The sequence below is a fragment of the Mobula birostris genome, chromosome 7, assembly GCF_030028105.1.
Source record: "Mobula birostris isolate sMobBir1 chromosome 7, sMobBir1.hap1, whole genome shotgun sequence".
NCBI classification, from domain to species: Eukaryota; Metazoa; Chordata; class Chondrichthyes; order Myliobatiformes; family Myliobatidae; genus Mobula; species Mobula birostris.
In genome coordinates this window covers 99,188,260-99,202,098 of record NC_092376.1, presented here as the reverse complement: position 1 = coordinate 99,202,098, position 13,839 = coordinate 99,188,260, and the positions used below count along the sequence as shown (strand labels likewise).

Here is a 13,839-nt window from a genome sequence, read left to right as displayed (position 1 = left end):
TGTAAACCACTGATCATTCAGTCCTGTACAGCTTGAAAACATTAGACAGTAGGCAATCATTTCTCTTAATTAGTTTGATGGTTTGTGGAGTGAATAGTTATACCTGGGGGAGTAACTGCCTATACTGAAGGACAGAATGTAATCATTTGGAAACTGGCCGTGTTTGGAAAATGAAAGTACTTGTCTGTGAAATATGCCATTTTTGGATGGATTTTTACAGACATTTGGGTTATCAAAAATACTGCCTAGGTAACTTGAAAAACTCTTGTAGACAGAGGGGAAGTACTTGATTGCTAAGCAAAATTTTAATTTCAGGATTCCAGCACCTTTATTTTAAATAGTCATAACCCAACAAATGTAAGAGAAATCTTTAAAAGATTTATTTTTCCTTGAGGGTATATTGTACACCAAATATCCACTCGCCAGTAAAGCGCATTCCATTGAATGAAGCGTGAACAGGCAGGTGCTCCGATAACAAACACTCTACATTGAAATGTATTTACCAGTTGGACGCAAATTGAGAACATACAAAAAATACACCGCCTACTCGGTAGGTAACAGCAACATCCTGGCTCTGAATCTATTTACACAGGTTACAAAAATATACTTTAGATATTTTTTGCTTACTTTCGAGAGAAATGTTTTGCCATTTCTTCCCTTCCCCCCACTACAAAGTGCCTCATTTGACCATGTCTTTCTTTCCACCTTAAGGCTTAGATGCGTCACATCCACTAACAGAAATACGTGTTAGCAAGCTGCACATGAAAGGCACACAGACTTATCGGAACTTTAAGATCAACCAAAGGACAAAGCAAAGTTCAGCCACTTGGCAACCACCAGGGTAACTTCCCCGACATAAGAACATCTCCGGTACATGCTGGTAGCACGACATTCCAACCGCATCTCATTTGCTTAAAGACATAGAGTATTGCACGATAGAGACATTTACCAAATTATCCCCTGCCAATTCCAGGTAAAACAGGATGGAATACGAAAAGGCATACCCCCTTGTAGTGCCTGCAGACGCTGAGAGGGTACAGTTTGGCACATGTACACAATAGCATGTTTATATAAAAACATGTCCATTTCTAGAGACCCCAACAACTTCAGATTTCAATTGTCCTTGGTGTAAGTGTTGACATATCTGAAGTAGCTGGGTTTACTGCAGGAAAGGTGCTGGTGACTGGGGAATTAAAGGAGGTGCTCACTGCTGCGGAGGGATAAGTGCTGGTGGATGAGGAGTCAAAGGACATGCTCACTACTGCGGACGGATATGTGCTGGTGACTGAGGGGTCAAAAGAGGTGCTCACTGCTGCCAAGGGGTAAGTGCTAGTGACAGGGGTATCAAATGAAGTGCTTGCTACTGCAGAAAGGTAACCACTTGTGGAAGGGGTGTCAAATGATGTGCTCACTACTGCAGAAAGATAACCACTAGTGACCGGGGAGTCAAAGGTGGTGCTCACTACTGAGGATGGATACGTGCTGGTAACAGGGGAGTCAAAGGTGGTGCTCACTACTGCGGAGGGATACGTGCTGGTAACAGGGGAGTCAAAGGTGGTGCTCACTACTGCGGAGGGATACGTGCTGGTAACAGGGGAGTCAAAGGTGGTGCTCACTACTGCGGATGGATACGTGCTGGTAACAGGGGAGTCAAAAGAGGTGCTCACTACTGCGGATGGATACGTGCTGGTAACAGGGGAGTCAAAAGAGGTGCTCACTACTGCGGATGGATACGTGCTGGTAACAGGGGACTGGTAGGAAGTTATTGGGGTACTGGAGCTAGAGATACACATGGTCTTTTCAGCTTTCTTCTCCTTTTGGCGGAGGTGGATTTTCGTGTGCCTCTTCCTTTCATCGCTTCTAGCAAACTTCCTACCACAGATTTCGCAGGCAAAAGGCTTCTCGCCGGTGTGTGTGCGGATGTGTGTAGTTAGGTGGTCGCTTCTGCTGAAGTTCCTCATGCAGATCCGGCACTGGAATGGCTTCTGGCCGGTGTGGATTCGAATGTGGCGAGTGAGTTCATCAGACCGGGAGAAGCGCCGGTCACAGGTCTCCATCGGGCAGGCGTACGGCCGTTCGTGAGGGGGTGTCTTGCTGGGTCGGTTGGGGTACTTCCTTAAGCGGGAAGGTTTGATCAGCTGAGAGTGATAAGTATTGACGTTCTTGATCTCTGAACAGCTGGTTTGCGTGGCGATCGCTTTGATAGTGGAGAGAGGAATAAGAGAAGGCTGAGCTCTGGGTTCCAGTGTCTGAAAGGGTTTCTGTTCAGAGTTACTCATAGTAATGTCCTCCTGCTGGGCAAACATGTAGTCTGGGATCATTGGCAGCTGGAAGTTGGAGCTGCAGTTCTTAGTATTGGAGTAGCCGCCGGCGGAGGGGAAACCTGGAGATTGCGCCTCGGTGAAGATTTCGGAGCTGGAGTTAGTGAAGGTGGAAGGGGCAGAGTAGACGGCACTGGACTGGCTGGACGAGGCCGAGTTTGAGCTGGGTGTGCTCATGCTAACAATCCCGCTTACCAGGCTGAAGAGCGGTTCGGGCCACAGATTGTTGTTGCTGGAAGCAGGCTCCAGTGAGAAGCGACCGGTGTAGGTGACCGATGGAAGCCTGCAGTTTTGAGTTACGAACGACTCGATCAGAGACTTATCTCCGCTGGGTGAAATATCTGTAAACGTGTCTGAGAAGAGAAAAGAATACAATTTTAATCAATTGCATCGAAAAAGCAGCAATGATATAACAATTCAGGAATAATTGTTCGAACTGGACGATCTATGTGATTGGTAGACACTTCTATACGTATATCCACCTCTATTGTACACCTACATTGTATAGTGGGGTTGTGCCTCTGTCTACACAGAGAAATATTCACTGCAGTCTCGTCCAGTTAAGTATGTCCGGGAATAGCATCTGTTTTGCGGCACAGAGATATTGAAACAGACTGCCAGATATGGAGATACCGGGACTGACGACCTAGTCAAAAACGTACAACGGAATGACCAGGGACAATGAGCTGCTGAAGCTGGGAAATTACTGTTCAAGACCTCGCCAGCTGAAAGCAGTTATAATATGTATAATTCATTTTGCTTATTTATCTGTGGACATGTGTCCAGATTTTATTTTAGTGCACGTATATCTCAGCAGCCTTTGGTTATGTAAATTTCACTTTGGCTTTAGTTCTTGCATATTCCAATCAGTTCGTTTATTTTCGCACCCCTTCGTCCACTTCTTCCCTTTCACCAAGCTTCTTTACTCCTGTGTACCGTTGCTGCTCTGTGTAGATTTCGCCTTTGTCCATTCGTGTTTTTTTTTTCCAAGTCCCGTGTTTATTTCACTTCACTGCACTTCGTTTATTGTTGTATTCCCCTGAGAATGTTTCAGAACCTCGCCTGTTCCGTGTGTATCTGTGTATGCACCTCTTATTTATTTCGGCGATTTGTGCGTGACGCCCGAGTCAGCGTGCAAACCTGTGTTTGGATTTTCTCGTGCATGTCAGCGCTGTGTCTTCCCCAGGTATTCCCTGCTCTCTCGCTGGCGCGTTCTCGGCACAGGAACACACACCGCAAGTCCCCGGTGTGAGTCCTGCGTGAAGGGGAGGCAGCTGATCTGGACGTTAGAGGTGCACGGACTGCGGCCGATGGAGAGCCCGGAGTTGGATGCGGGGTGGGTATTCCGCGGAGCGGCCGGGGACTCACCTGCCGGCAGATGCTCGAACTGCTCGAGGGGTTCCCCATAGAACGGCTGGTCGGTGGAGGCGGTGACAAACGTCCCCGTCATCAGCGCATCGTCCAGCTTCGAGTAAGAGTCCAGAGCCTGGTACAGCGGCTCTGGCAACAGGGGCGGCAGGCTGATCTCCGCCTTGGTCACCATTCTGACAGGCTGTATGCAGGGATCCGGGGGATAAGCTGGGCAAATGGGCAGAGGTTGCCAGGCGGGGCGTCTCCGCCGCCTCCTCCTCCTCGGTCCGAGCCGAGCCGAGCTGAGCCGCTGAACTCTCTTCCCGCGGGATGAATGCTTTCCCCGGCAACCGCCGCTATTTAGCAGGCTCGGCTCCGCCCCGCCACTGACGTACATGCCCAAATATGGAGCGCAGGAAGCCCATGTTTGGTCAGCACCCGTTCCAGCGCTGGGACCCTGTGACGTAGCGAGATGAGAGGGACCCCCCCCCAACCCCTCTGCAGGTGGGGTAAGGAGACCCTTCTGCGGGCCAGGATCGCGGCCCGCCGCCTTGTCCAGCCTCGAACGTTTTCCTGGCTCAGGTCGTCGCCGGAAGTCCTCGGGCGCCGCCTGCCCATATTTGGTCACACCGCTCCCCGGCCCATATTTGGGCATCCGGCGGTTCCCGGACCCGCTCCAAATATGGCGTTTCCGCCGGGCTAGCCTAGGAGGAGAGGAGAGGCGCCGGCGGTTGCCAATCACCCGGCGCCGGTGGGAAACTCTGGAGTTCTAGCGCCTTGTCCTGCACCCTCCACCTCCCGGCGCCCCCCCCCCCCCCCCCCCCCGTACGCAGCTCGACTTCTAGTGCTGCGGACCTCGTCCCACCCGGCTACTGACGAGTTCTCTTCCTACAGCCCCGCCCTTTCCATGTATTGCCCCAGCCCCGCCCCAGTCACACAGAGGCTCCCGTCCTCTGCCCTGCGGCCCTGGGATCCTGGCCGCAGCGGCAGAGTATTACGGTGCGAGTACCCAGGACTATGGTGCCTTCTGCTGGTGTTCAGATTGGAGGGTGAACCAACTTTGTTTATGTAACAGGCCCGGTGTCCCCCGCGCTCCCTTTTCTACCACTGAACTTTTCTCCCTCGCTGACCCTGTACACGCAACCCGAACATTAACCGAAGTTTAATATTTAATTCCGACTACGGTGCGTGGGCGCCGTATCAGACACCCTGCGAGGCGGGACCGCCAGCTCTGTTAGCTCCGCATTCCTACAGATCACATCAGAATCGAAGCAGAGATCAGAGATTTCCGAATAGTCTGGGTTTATATCTTCTGATCAATAAACGATGTGTGTTAACAGAAGCAGATATACAATAGTGAAGGGGGTGTGCGAAGAGAAAAACAGAGTGAGGGAGAGAGAGAGAGGGTAGAAACACCTGGGGGGAGAGAGGACACACGGGGAGGGAGGGGAGAAACGTGGAGGGAGGGGGACAGGGGGTGGGAGAGGGAGGGGGGAGTGAGGGGAGAAAAAGGGGAGCGGGGGACAGGGGGAAACAGGGAGGGAGGGGGACACGGGGTAGGAGAGGGAGAGAGGGGAACGGGGTAGGAGAGGGAGAGAGGGGAACGGGGTGGGAGAGGGAGAAGGGGGAGTGAGGGGAGGAAACGGGGAGGGAGGGGAGAAAACGGGGAGGGGAGAGAGAGAGCGCGAGAAACAGGGAGGGAGGGGGAGAGAGGGGAGAAACGGGGAGGGAGGGGGAGACCGGTGGGAGAGAGGAAGATGAAGAAACGGGGAGTGGGTGGGGAGAAACGGGGAGGGAGGAAGAGAGGCGAGAAACACGATGAGGTGGAGAAAGGGGCGAAGCGGGGATGAAGGGAGGGAGACGGGGAATGAGGGAGAGAAGGAGGAGCAGAAAGAAAAATGCATGGCTACTGGGGTTGGGAAGAAAGTGACGAGGGAAGCCTGTGTGCTGTGAGAGAGGAGTTCCCAGTCGGTTGATGCGGTCTCCGGGTTTCCTGCCGCAGCCCCCGCGTTTCCCACTGCAGACATTCAGTTTACATGAAGTTCTCTGGGGTAGTGCGAATACGACGGCAAGGTGGTATCAGGGGAAACGCTTTTTTTTGGTAATCGGTTGCCGCTCTTGTCAGTACCCGAAACAACCAGGTTGAATCCCCACTAACACAGCACTCTTGGACAGTTAGTCCGAATGCCTCGGTACAGTAAGTTGTGGTCTCCTCCTGGTAGGGCCCATCGAATGCTCATAAAATTAACTGCTGGAGGACTCAGTGCGTCGAGCAGCTGAGAGGGTGTTGGTGGGGTGGGGAGGCGCTTTGTTTCCCTCTCTGCCGCCACCCTACCGCAGGATGGAGAGTGAAGAATAAAGATAGCCGGTATAAGGAGGGGTATCCCCAAGACTGTCAGTGGCCTCGCTACAGTAAACTATGCCCAGGGACTCTCTCAAACTACCCCGGAGACAGAAACAGCATCACACATTCTACCGGAAGAAATCAACGAATCAAACAACATCAATAGTGGGACAGAAATTGTCGACGTTTCGGACAGAAACCCTGCATTATGATTGAAAGTGGAGAGGCGAGAGGGAGGACTGGGTAAGCGAGGAAAGGCGAATGGCAAGAAATAATTCGGAGGACTGGGGCGAAATGTAAGATGTCAGGGAGATAGTGTCGGGCAGTGGAGGAGAGCGGGGGTGGAAGATCATCTGCAATCTCTTAACAACCCCCGAGCTGAAATTGGGTTTCCCAGCTAAATCTCTGCACTTTTGTTTGGTTACCGATGGCGTATTGCCAGCCTGGCTTTTCGACGCAGTCAGGTTGCAATGCGGCTGCGTGCTCCAGCCACTGGCACCTGCTCGCTGCCAAGTGTTTGATCAGCGATTCCTGCGTCACTGTGTCTGTGCGGGGTTCCCGGGAAGGCTGCCGCCCCCGCTCATCCACTATTGATGCGCACAGTGACAGAGTTGGCAGCCGAGGTTGGAGAAACCTGTTCAAGGGAATACCAAGCGTGGCGTGCACGGGCACGGGCAGGGCAGGATCCGACTGCTCGTCTGGCAGCATCCAGGGGCAAGTTCATTGACTCCTGCCCCAAACATGTCATTCCGACCCTACGCATGACAGACCGTGCGGCGAGACTCTGTCCTCTCGGGGAAAGAACGCACCTTTCCCCTTGGGTGACTGCACAGCCACTGTTCCACACGCCGCTCCTTGCACCTTCAGACGCCTGGAGCGGCGAGGGAATCCGTGGGTTATGGTGATGGAATCCAGGGATACAGATGGGGGCTAGCAACAGGCGACGAACCCGCTACCGTATTGGATCACGTACACGGGCATTAGAGCTGTGCATAGCCCGAGCTCCTGGGGATGTAGGGAGCCAGCAGTGGCGGAGGGGTGGTGGGAAGGGGGTTTAATTTCGAACAAGAACACGATAATGGGCCTGCAGAAATTTCATTTCTGAAATTGGTCTTCGTCTCCACAGATGCTACTGGACCCGAAGACTCTCCCACTTCCTTCCATTGGTCGAGTTTACGATTGGCTCCCAATTCCCAATTCCCGTCACTTTCCACCACTGCCTGTGAAGTCTGTGAAGATATTCATGACACTTTCCGAGAACAACTTGCAGGTCCAACCACATTGTGGGTCTGACTGTGTACTATGAAGTAATTACTGATGTGAGGGAAAAAGGTAACCTGAGCTCTAGGGGAATACAGTCAGCGTCTTTACCTCGAATAAAGGCAAAGCATAGGTACACGCGGAAAGTTAGCGGGGGATTAAGAAAATGCAGGACCTAAGTGGTTGGAGCAGGGGTGGCGGTTTAGTCTCTTCTGTCTGCTCCACTATTCATTCAGATCCTGGATAATTTGACTTTAGCAACGCCTGCCTGTATCCCTGAGTTCCACTAAAGTTGATCAGTCTCTGTGACTCCGCCTCTAAAGCCCTGGGAAGTCACCATTGCGTTCATAAGACCAGTCTTCGGGAGAGTAAACCCACAGAAAGCATCTGCCTCGCAAGGCGTCCTTGGCTACGTCATGTGGTCCTGCACAGATCATCATCTGTCAGGAATAATAGCAGACATTTTTAACGTCTCCTCCTTTCAAATTAAGGTGCCCTCCCATTTTAAAAAAGATCACAGTTAGGTCCCTAGTACCTAAGAAAAATAGGGTAATGTGATTACCGCCCAGTGGCTTTGGCGTCAACCACAATGAGAGCTTCAAGGAGGCTTGTCATGGCACATATTAACTTCAGTCTCGCAGACACTGCAATTTGCCTACCGCTGAAACAGGTCTACGGCTGGACCTTCACTCATGTTGTGCCTCACCTAGGCTGTAAAGACACTTACATTATTGGTTATTGACTACAGCCCGGCCTTCAATGATACACTTCCAACCAAACTCATCTTCAAACTCCTAAACCTGGGACTCATCACCTCCCTTTGCAGATGCATCCTTAACTTACTGACCAACAGACCATAGTCAGTAAGGACAGGAAACAACACCTCTGCCCCGATTATTCTGAACAGTGTTGCCCCACGATTCCATTCTCAGTCCCCATTCTTACTACATGTGCACTCAAGGCTTCGTGGCCAGATTCGGCTCTACTCCATCTACAAGTTTGAGGATTGAGACCACTGTAAGGAGCCATGTCTCAAATAATGATGCATCGAAGTACAGGAAGGAGTTAGAGTTTAGTAACATGGTGTCATAACAACATCTTTTCCCTCAGTGTCAACAAATGAACTGGTCTTTGACCAGGAAAGGGTGGGGGTGTGCAGTGCACATGTTGCTATTTACATCAACCATGCTGATGTCGAGAAAGGTGAGAACTCTCATAGCCACGAAAGCTTACAAGCAGCTGTACTTCTTCAGGAGGTTAAAAAATTTAGCATGTGCCCTTTCATCCTCAGCTATTTTTATTGATGCACTGTAGAAAACATCCTATCCAGATGCATCACAGTTTGGTATGCATTTGTTCTCCCCATTTCTGCAAGAATCTGCTGACAGTTGTGGACACAGTTGAGTATATCATGAAAATCAGCCTCCTCTGTACTGATTGGTATCTTAGTAAAACAGCCACCATAATCAAAGACACTACCTGTAGTGTAGTTAGTATGTCAGTGATGTTTGAGTAATATTGTAAATATATTGCTTGATTAAGTGTTCTTTGCTGACATAATTTATGATGGCTTAAATGTAAGAAGTATGTGATTGGCATCATGTTATCTGTCAGCACCTTCCTACAAAAAAGGTGGGGGTGGGGGGCTAAGTAGACAAGTATCCCAGCTCCTGTGTTTTACTTTTGATTAGCTTCTAGCGTTACAAAACATAACAGTGGTGACAAGGAAGTTTTAAAATGAACCTGAGATGACTACCTACCTTAAACAAGAGAGAATTTGCAGATGCCGGAAATCCGAGCAACACATACAAATGTTGGATGAACTCAGCAGGCCAGGTAGCATCAATGGAAAAAAGTACAGTCGATGTTTCAGGCCGAAACCCTTTGGTCCAAAATGTTGACTGTATTTTTTTCATAGCTGCTGCATGACTACCTACCTGTTGAAGTGCAGCATGTTTTTCTTTGGAAAGGGGGAGAGATGGTCAAATTAAAAAAAAATGGATGAAATTAACAAATGAGTTATGGTCACAGGTTCATAAACAGTGAGTGCTGGGTGACAATAATAATTTAAAAAGCAGAAATGGCTGGCTACATTGGAAAGATACACTCGTTCGATTCCACAATAGATGTATACTGAATGAATTGAGCAGTATCTTGAAGCAAATGAAAAGACCAAAGATAAATGAGTGCCAGTCTTGCTAAGTGCAATGGGCAGGGAAGTATGCACTTTGCTTACAAGTTTAACTGCTCCAACCAAACCAGCAGAAATAAACATTGTTGATATTATGAAGGTAATGCAGGAACACTTAGAACTGAATCCATTGTCATTTGCAGAACACTTTAGATTTTATATGCAGAATCAAAAGGAAGGGAGTCCATTTCAGCTTATCGAATTGAAGAAATTGTCCAAACATTATCAGTTCAGTAATGGGCTTAATGGTGCACTGATAGATCGTTTAGTTAGTGGAATCTTACAAGAAAGCTTCAAAAACAGCTCCTAACTGAAGCACAACTCACATTTAAAAGAACAGTTGAAGTTGCTGTATCAATGGAAACAGCAAACAGAAATGCAATTGAATTGCAATCAGAAATGAAAGTGAGTGTGAATAAAATTGTAGAGTCTAGATATAGGCCTGCCTAGCTGAATTTTTTTTTTACTGTTATCATATGGGCTCTCATACAATTCAGTTTTGAAGGTAAAACTTGCAGAAAATGCAATGGAATACAACACATACTTTGAACAGACAAAAACAAATGGAATGCTTAGGGAACAGAAAAAGATAAAAAGTCAAGTTGCAGTTTCAAGACGAGCACAAATCTACATGCTTAGTGATGAAAATTGTGATAGTGATGAGAGTCACACAGGACCGACTAGCCTTGAGATTTTCAATGTGAAAACTAACAAGAGACAAGCAATATGGCTTACACCAGAGTAAATGGCAAATTAATTAAAATAGAATTGGACACTGGTTCGGCTGTTTCAGTCATCCCACAAAATAAGTTTGAACAACATTTCAAAGATACTGAACTGAAACGTGAAGATATCTAAGAACTTATATTGGAGAAAAGATAACTCCTTAGTAACAGTGAAATACAACAACTAATAAGCCACTTTTGGCTTTTATGCAGTTAAAAACAGGAGAGGCAACATTATGGGGCCATGATTGGATAAGACTACAACTTCATTGGAGATCTATCCACAATTTACATGTCACTTCCCTTGCAGTAGAATCAATTGAAAGCAAATTAATTAAAGTACTGGATGATGCCACAGCAGTATTTAAGGATGGTATTGGAAAACACAGATATATCAAGGATGAAATAGTGTTACATGAAAATGCTACCTCTAAGTTTTACAAAGCCTATCTAGTTTCTTATACTATCCATGATAATGTAGCCAGTAGGTGAGATCACATGGAGCCTCGAAGAATTCTTTCCAAGGTTGAGTGGAGCCCATGGGCAACACCAGTATCCCAGTAGCCAAGAAGGATGGGTCTGCCAGGATTTTTAGTGATCTTAAGGTCACCTTCAACCCAGGACTGAAGGTAGACCAATATTCTCTGCCCAGGATAGAGTATATCTTTGCAAAACTTTCTGGAAGAAAGCACTTCAGTAAAGTGGACTTAGCTGAGGTCAACCTACAGATAGTCATGGAAGAAGAGTCCAAAGAGTCCACAATAAACAGTCACAAGGGGCTTTACCACTATAATAGGCCTATTTTTGGAATAGCTGTGCACCTGCACTCTGGTAGAAAGCTATGGACCAGGTTATAAAGATTAGAAGATTATGGGCTGAGAGCACAATGCTACAAGACCATAAGACCATAAGATATAGGAGCAGAAGTAAGCCATTCGACCCATTGAGTCTGCTCCACCATTCAGTCATGGGCTGATCCAATTCTTCCAGTCATCCCCACTCCCCTGCTTTCTCCCCATACCCTTTGTGAATTCTTGAAACCAAGCATCACTTACTATGGTCACACTATTGATGCACAAGAATTTACACAAGCTGCTGAGAAAACTCAAGCAGTGGTGAACGCCTCAAGGCCAAAGGACGTGTCACAGTTGCAATCCTTTTTGGGATTTGTCAATTACTGTAACACGTTCCAGTCAAATCTGGCTAATGTGCTCCACCCCTTGAAGTCATTACTACAGTTTGGGAAGAAATGGAAATGGAAAAACATTGTGAGGTGGCTTTCCAAAAGGCAAAGGGAATGGTGATATCAGACACTGTACCTACATATTATGATCCACATATTGTAGTAAAGCTTGCCTGTGATGCCTCAACTTATGTTATTAATGCAGTTATGCCACATGTTATGAATGATGGAAGTGAATGCTCCATAGCCTCTGCATCACAACAGAGAAAAAAAAATTATGTATAGACTGACGGAGAGGTCTTGAGTCCAATTTGGGCTGTAAAATGTTTCAATCAGTACCTGTATGGGAGAGAGTTTACCCTCATTACTGATTGGCAACTACTATCCAGTTTCAATCTAGAGAAGGGTGTTCCACCAACAGCAGCAGCAGTACCAATGCAGAGATGGGCTCCGTTTCTTAGAAAACACAATTTCACAATTGAATTCAAGAGAATGACTAATAATGGAAATATTGATGGGTTGTTGCATTTACTCTTGGAAAAGGAAACATCTGAAAGATTTACAAAAGCAGACACTCCTTTTGATAGATAATGCAAATTGAAAGTCTTCCTATTACGGCAGGGATGAACCAAAGGAAAACAGAAAAGACGTAACGTTGACCACGCAAAATGGCTGGAATGTGCAGTTATTACCAGTGCCAGGATGAACTTACCTTTGATGCAAATTGCCCTATGTGAGGATTGAGAATTTTTGTACCATCCAAGTTGAGAGCTAAAGAGTTGGAGGAGCTACATTTGGTAAAAATGAAATAGTTGGCTCGAAACTTTGTCTGGTGGCCTGGATAGATCAGCAGATCGGGCAGCTTGCCATGCACTGCTTGGGATGCCAATATATTCAGAAGATGCCAAGAGTATCATCTCTCCAACCCTGGGAATGGCCTGCAGTGCCCTGGCAGAGGATTCATCTGGATTTTGCCGGACCATTCATGGGCACAAATTTCTTGGTAGTAGTGGATGCAGCTATAAAGTGGCCAGAAATGTTTCCAACAGCCTCCATTACAGCCTCGTACACTGTTGATATGTTGAGGTCTCTTCTCAAGGACTGGTGTTCCAGAAAATTTAAGTCAGTGACAATGGACCACAGTTATTGCAAAACAATTTGAGTTATTCTTGAAAATGAATTAAATGAGACATATTACATCTGCATGGTACCACCAAGCTACAAATTGCTTAGAGGAAAAGCATGTAGTGCGAGCAACGTCAGCAAAACCCATTACACTACTGAATCAGAAGCTCGCCAATTTCCTCTTTGCATATTGCAATGCAGCTTGCCCCACATCCAGCAACTCAGCCAGCTCTGCTGTTCCTGGCTCATACTTGCATCTCCTTAAACCCAATCTCAGAAGGAATATGCAGCTCTAATAGCTGAGACAAATTGAGGGCTCTTTAAACAAAGAGCTTCAATGTTTCACTCCTGGACAAGCAGTCCTGGTGGAGTACAGAGATGATCAAAAGTGGGTACGTAGAAAGATTAAGGACAGAACTGGAGATTGTATCTGATGTCATCTGGAGATGACACATTGATCAGTTAAGAAGAACAGTGTCAATCGTTAGAGAAGAAAGTTGGCTATCACTATCAGTACCCTTCCTGCAGTCTCCAAGTCAGCTCCTACAACCACTAGGGTGGAGGCCCCAAAACCTGAGATTGTTTCATAGCCACAAGTCTCACCTGTCAAGCCGAGTAACCTCCTCCACCACCACCCCCCATCCTCCGGAAGGGAAAGACATTATCGCACAAGACTAAGAAATCCTCTAAAGTGATTAAATCTTTAGGCCTGAATAGGACTGTTTAAATATTACTATGGTGTGGATATCTATGTAGCAGTTGTCTATATAAATGAGTATTGTGTGTTTAATATTTCAGTATTATTTGAGTAATATTGTAAATATATTCTGTTTACATAATTCATTATGGGTTATATGTAAGACGTACATGAATGGCATAAGTCATTATGACACCACGTCATATACGAGTGCCTTATTAAAAAAAAGGAAAACAATAAACTAATTGGCTCAATGGAAGAAGCCAGAGAGTGGTAGTGGAGGATTGAGTGGAGGCCTGTGACTAGTGGTGTGCCATGGGGATCAGTGCTGGGCCCATTGTTATTTGTCATCTGTATCAATGATCTGGATGATAATGTGGTAAATTGGATCAGCAAATTTGCTGATGATACAAAGATTGGAGGTGTAGTGGACAGTGAGGAAGGTTTTCAGAGCCTGCAGAGGGACTTGGACCAGCTGGAAAAATGGGCTGAAAAATGGCAGATGGAGTTTAATACAAACGAGTGTGAGATATTGCACTTTAGAAGGACAAACCAAGGTAGAACATACAGGGTTAATGGTAAGGCACTGAGGAGTGCAGTGGAACAGACGGATCTGGGAATACAGATACAAAATTCCCTAAAA

The 13,839-nt window shown here is 47.1% G+C and overlaps 1 protein-coding gene across 1 annotated transcript; it reads right to left on the bottom strand.

The window, feature by feature from the left end:
* Nucleotides 1–358: 358 nt before the first annotated feature.
* Nucleotides 359–4,341, bottom strand: LOC140200338 (uncharacterized). The gene is made up of 2 exons (XM_072263530.1): nt 3,690–4,341; nt 359–2,674 (listed from the first exon to the last, which is right to left on the bottom strand). The coding sequence occupies exons 1-2, from the start codon at nt 4,324–4,326 to the stop codon at nt 1,107–1,109; spliced, it is 2,205 nt and encodes a 734-aa protein (XP_072119631.1). The 5' UTR covers nt 4,327–4,341; the 3' UTR covers nt 359–1,106.
* Nucleotides 4,342–13,839: the final 9,498 nt, after the last annotated feature.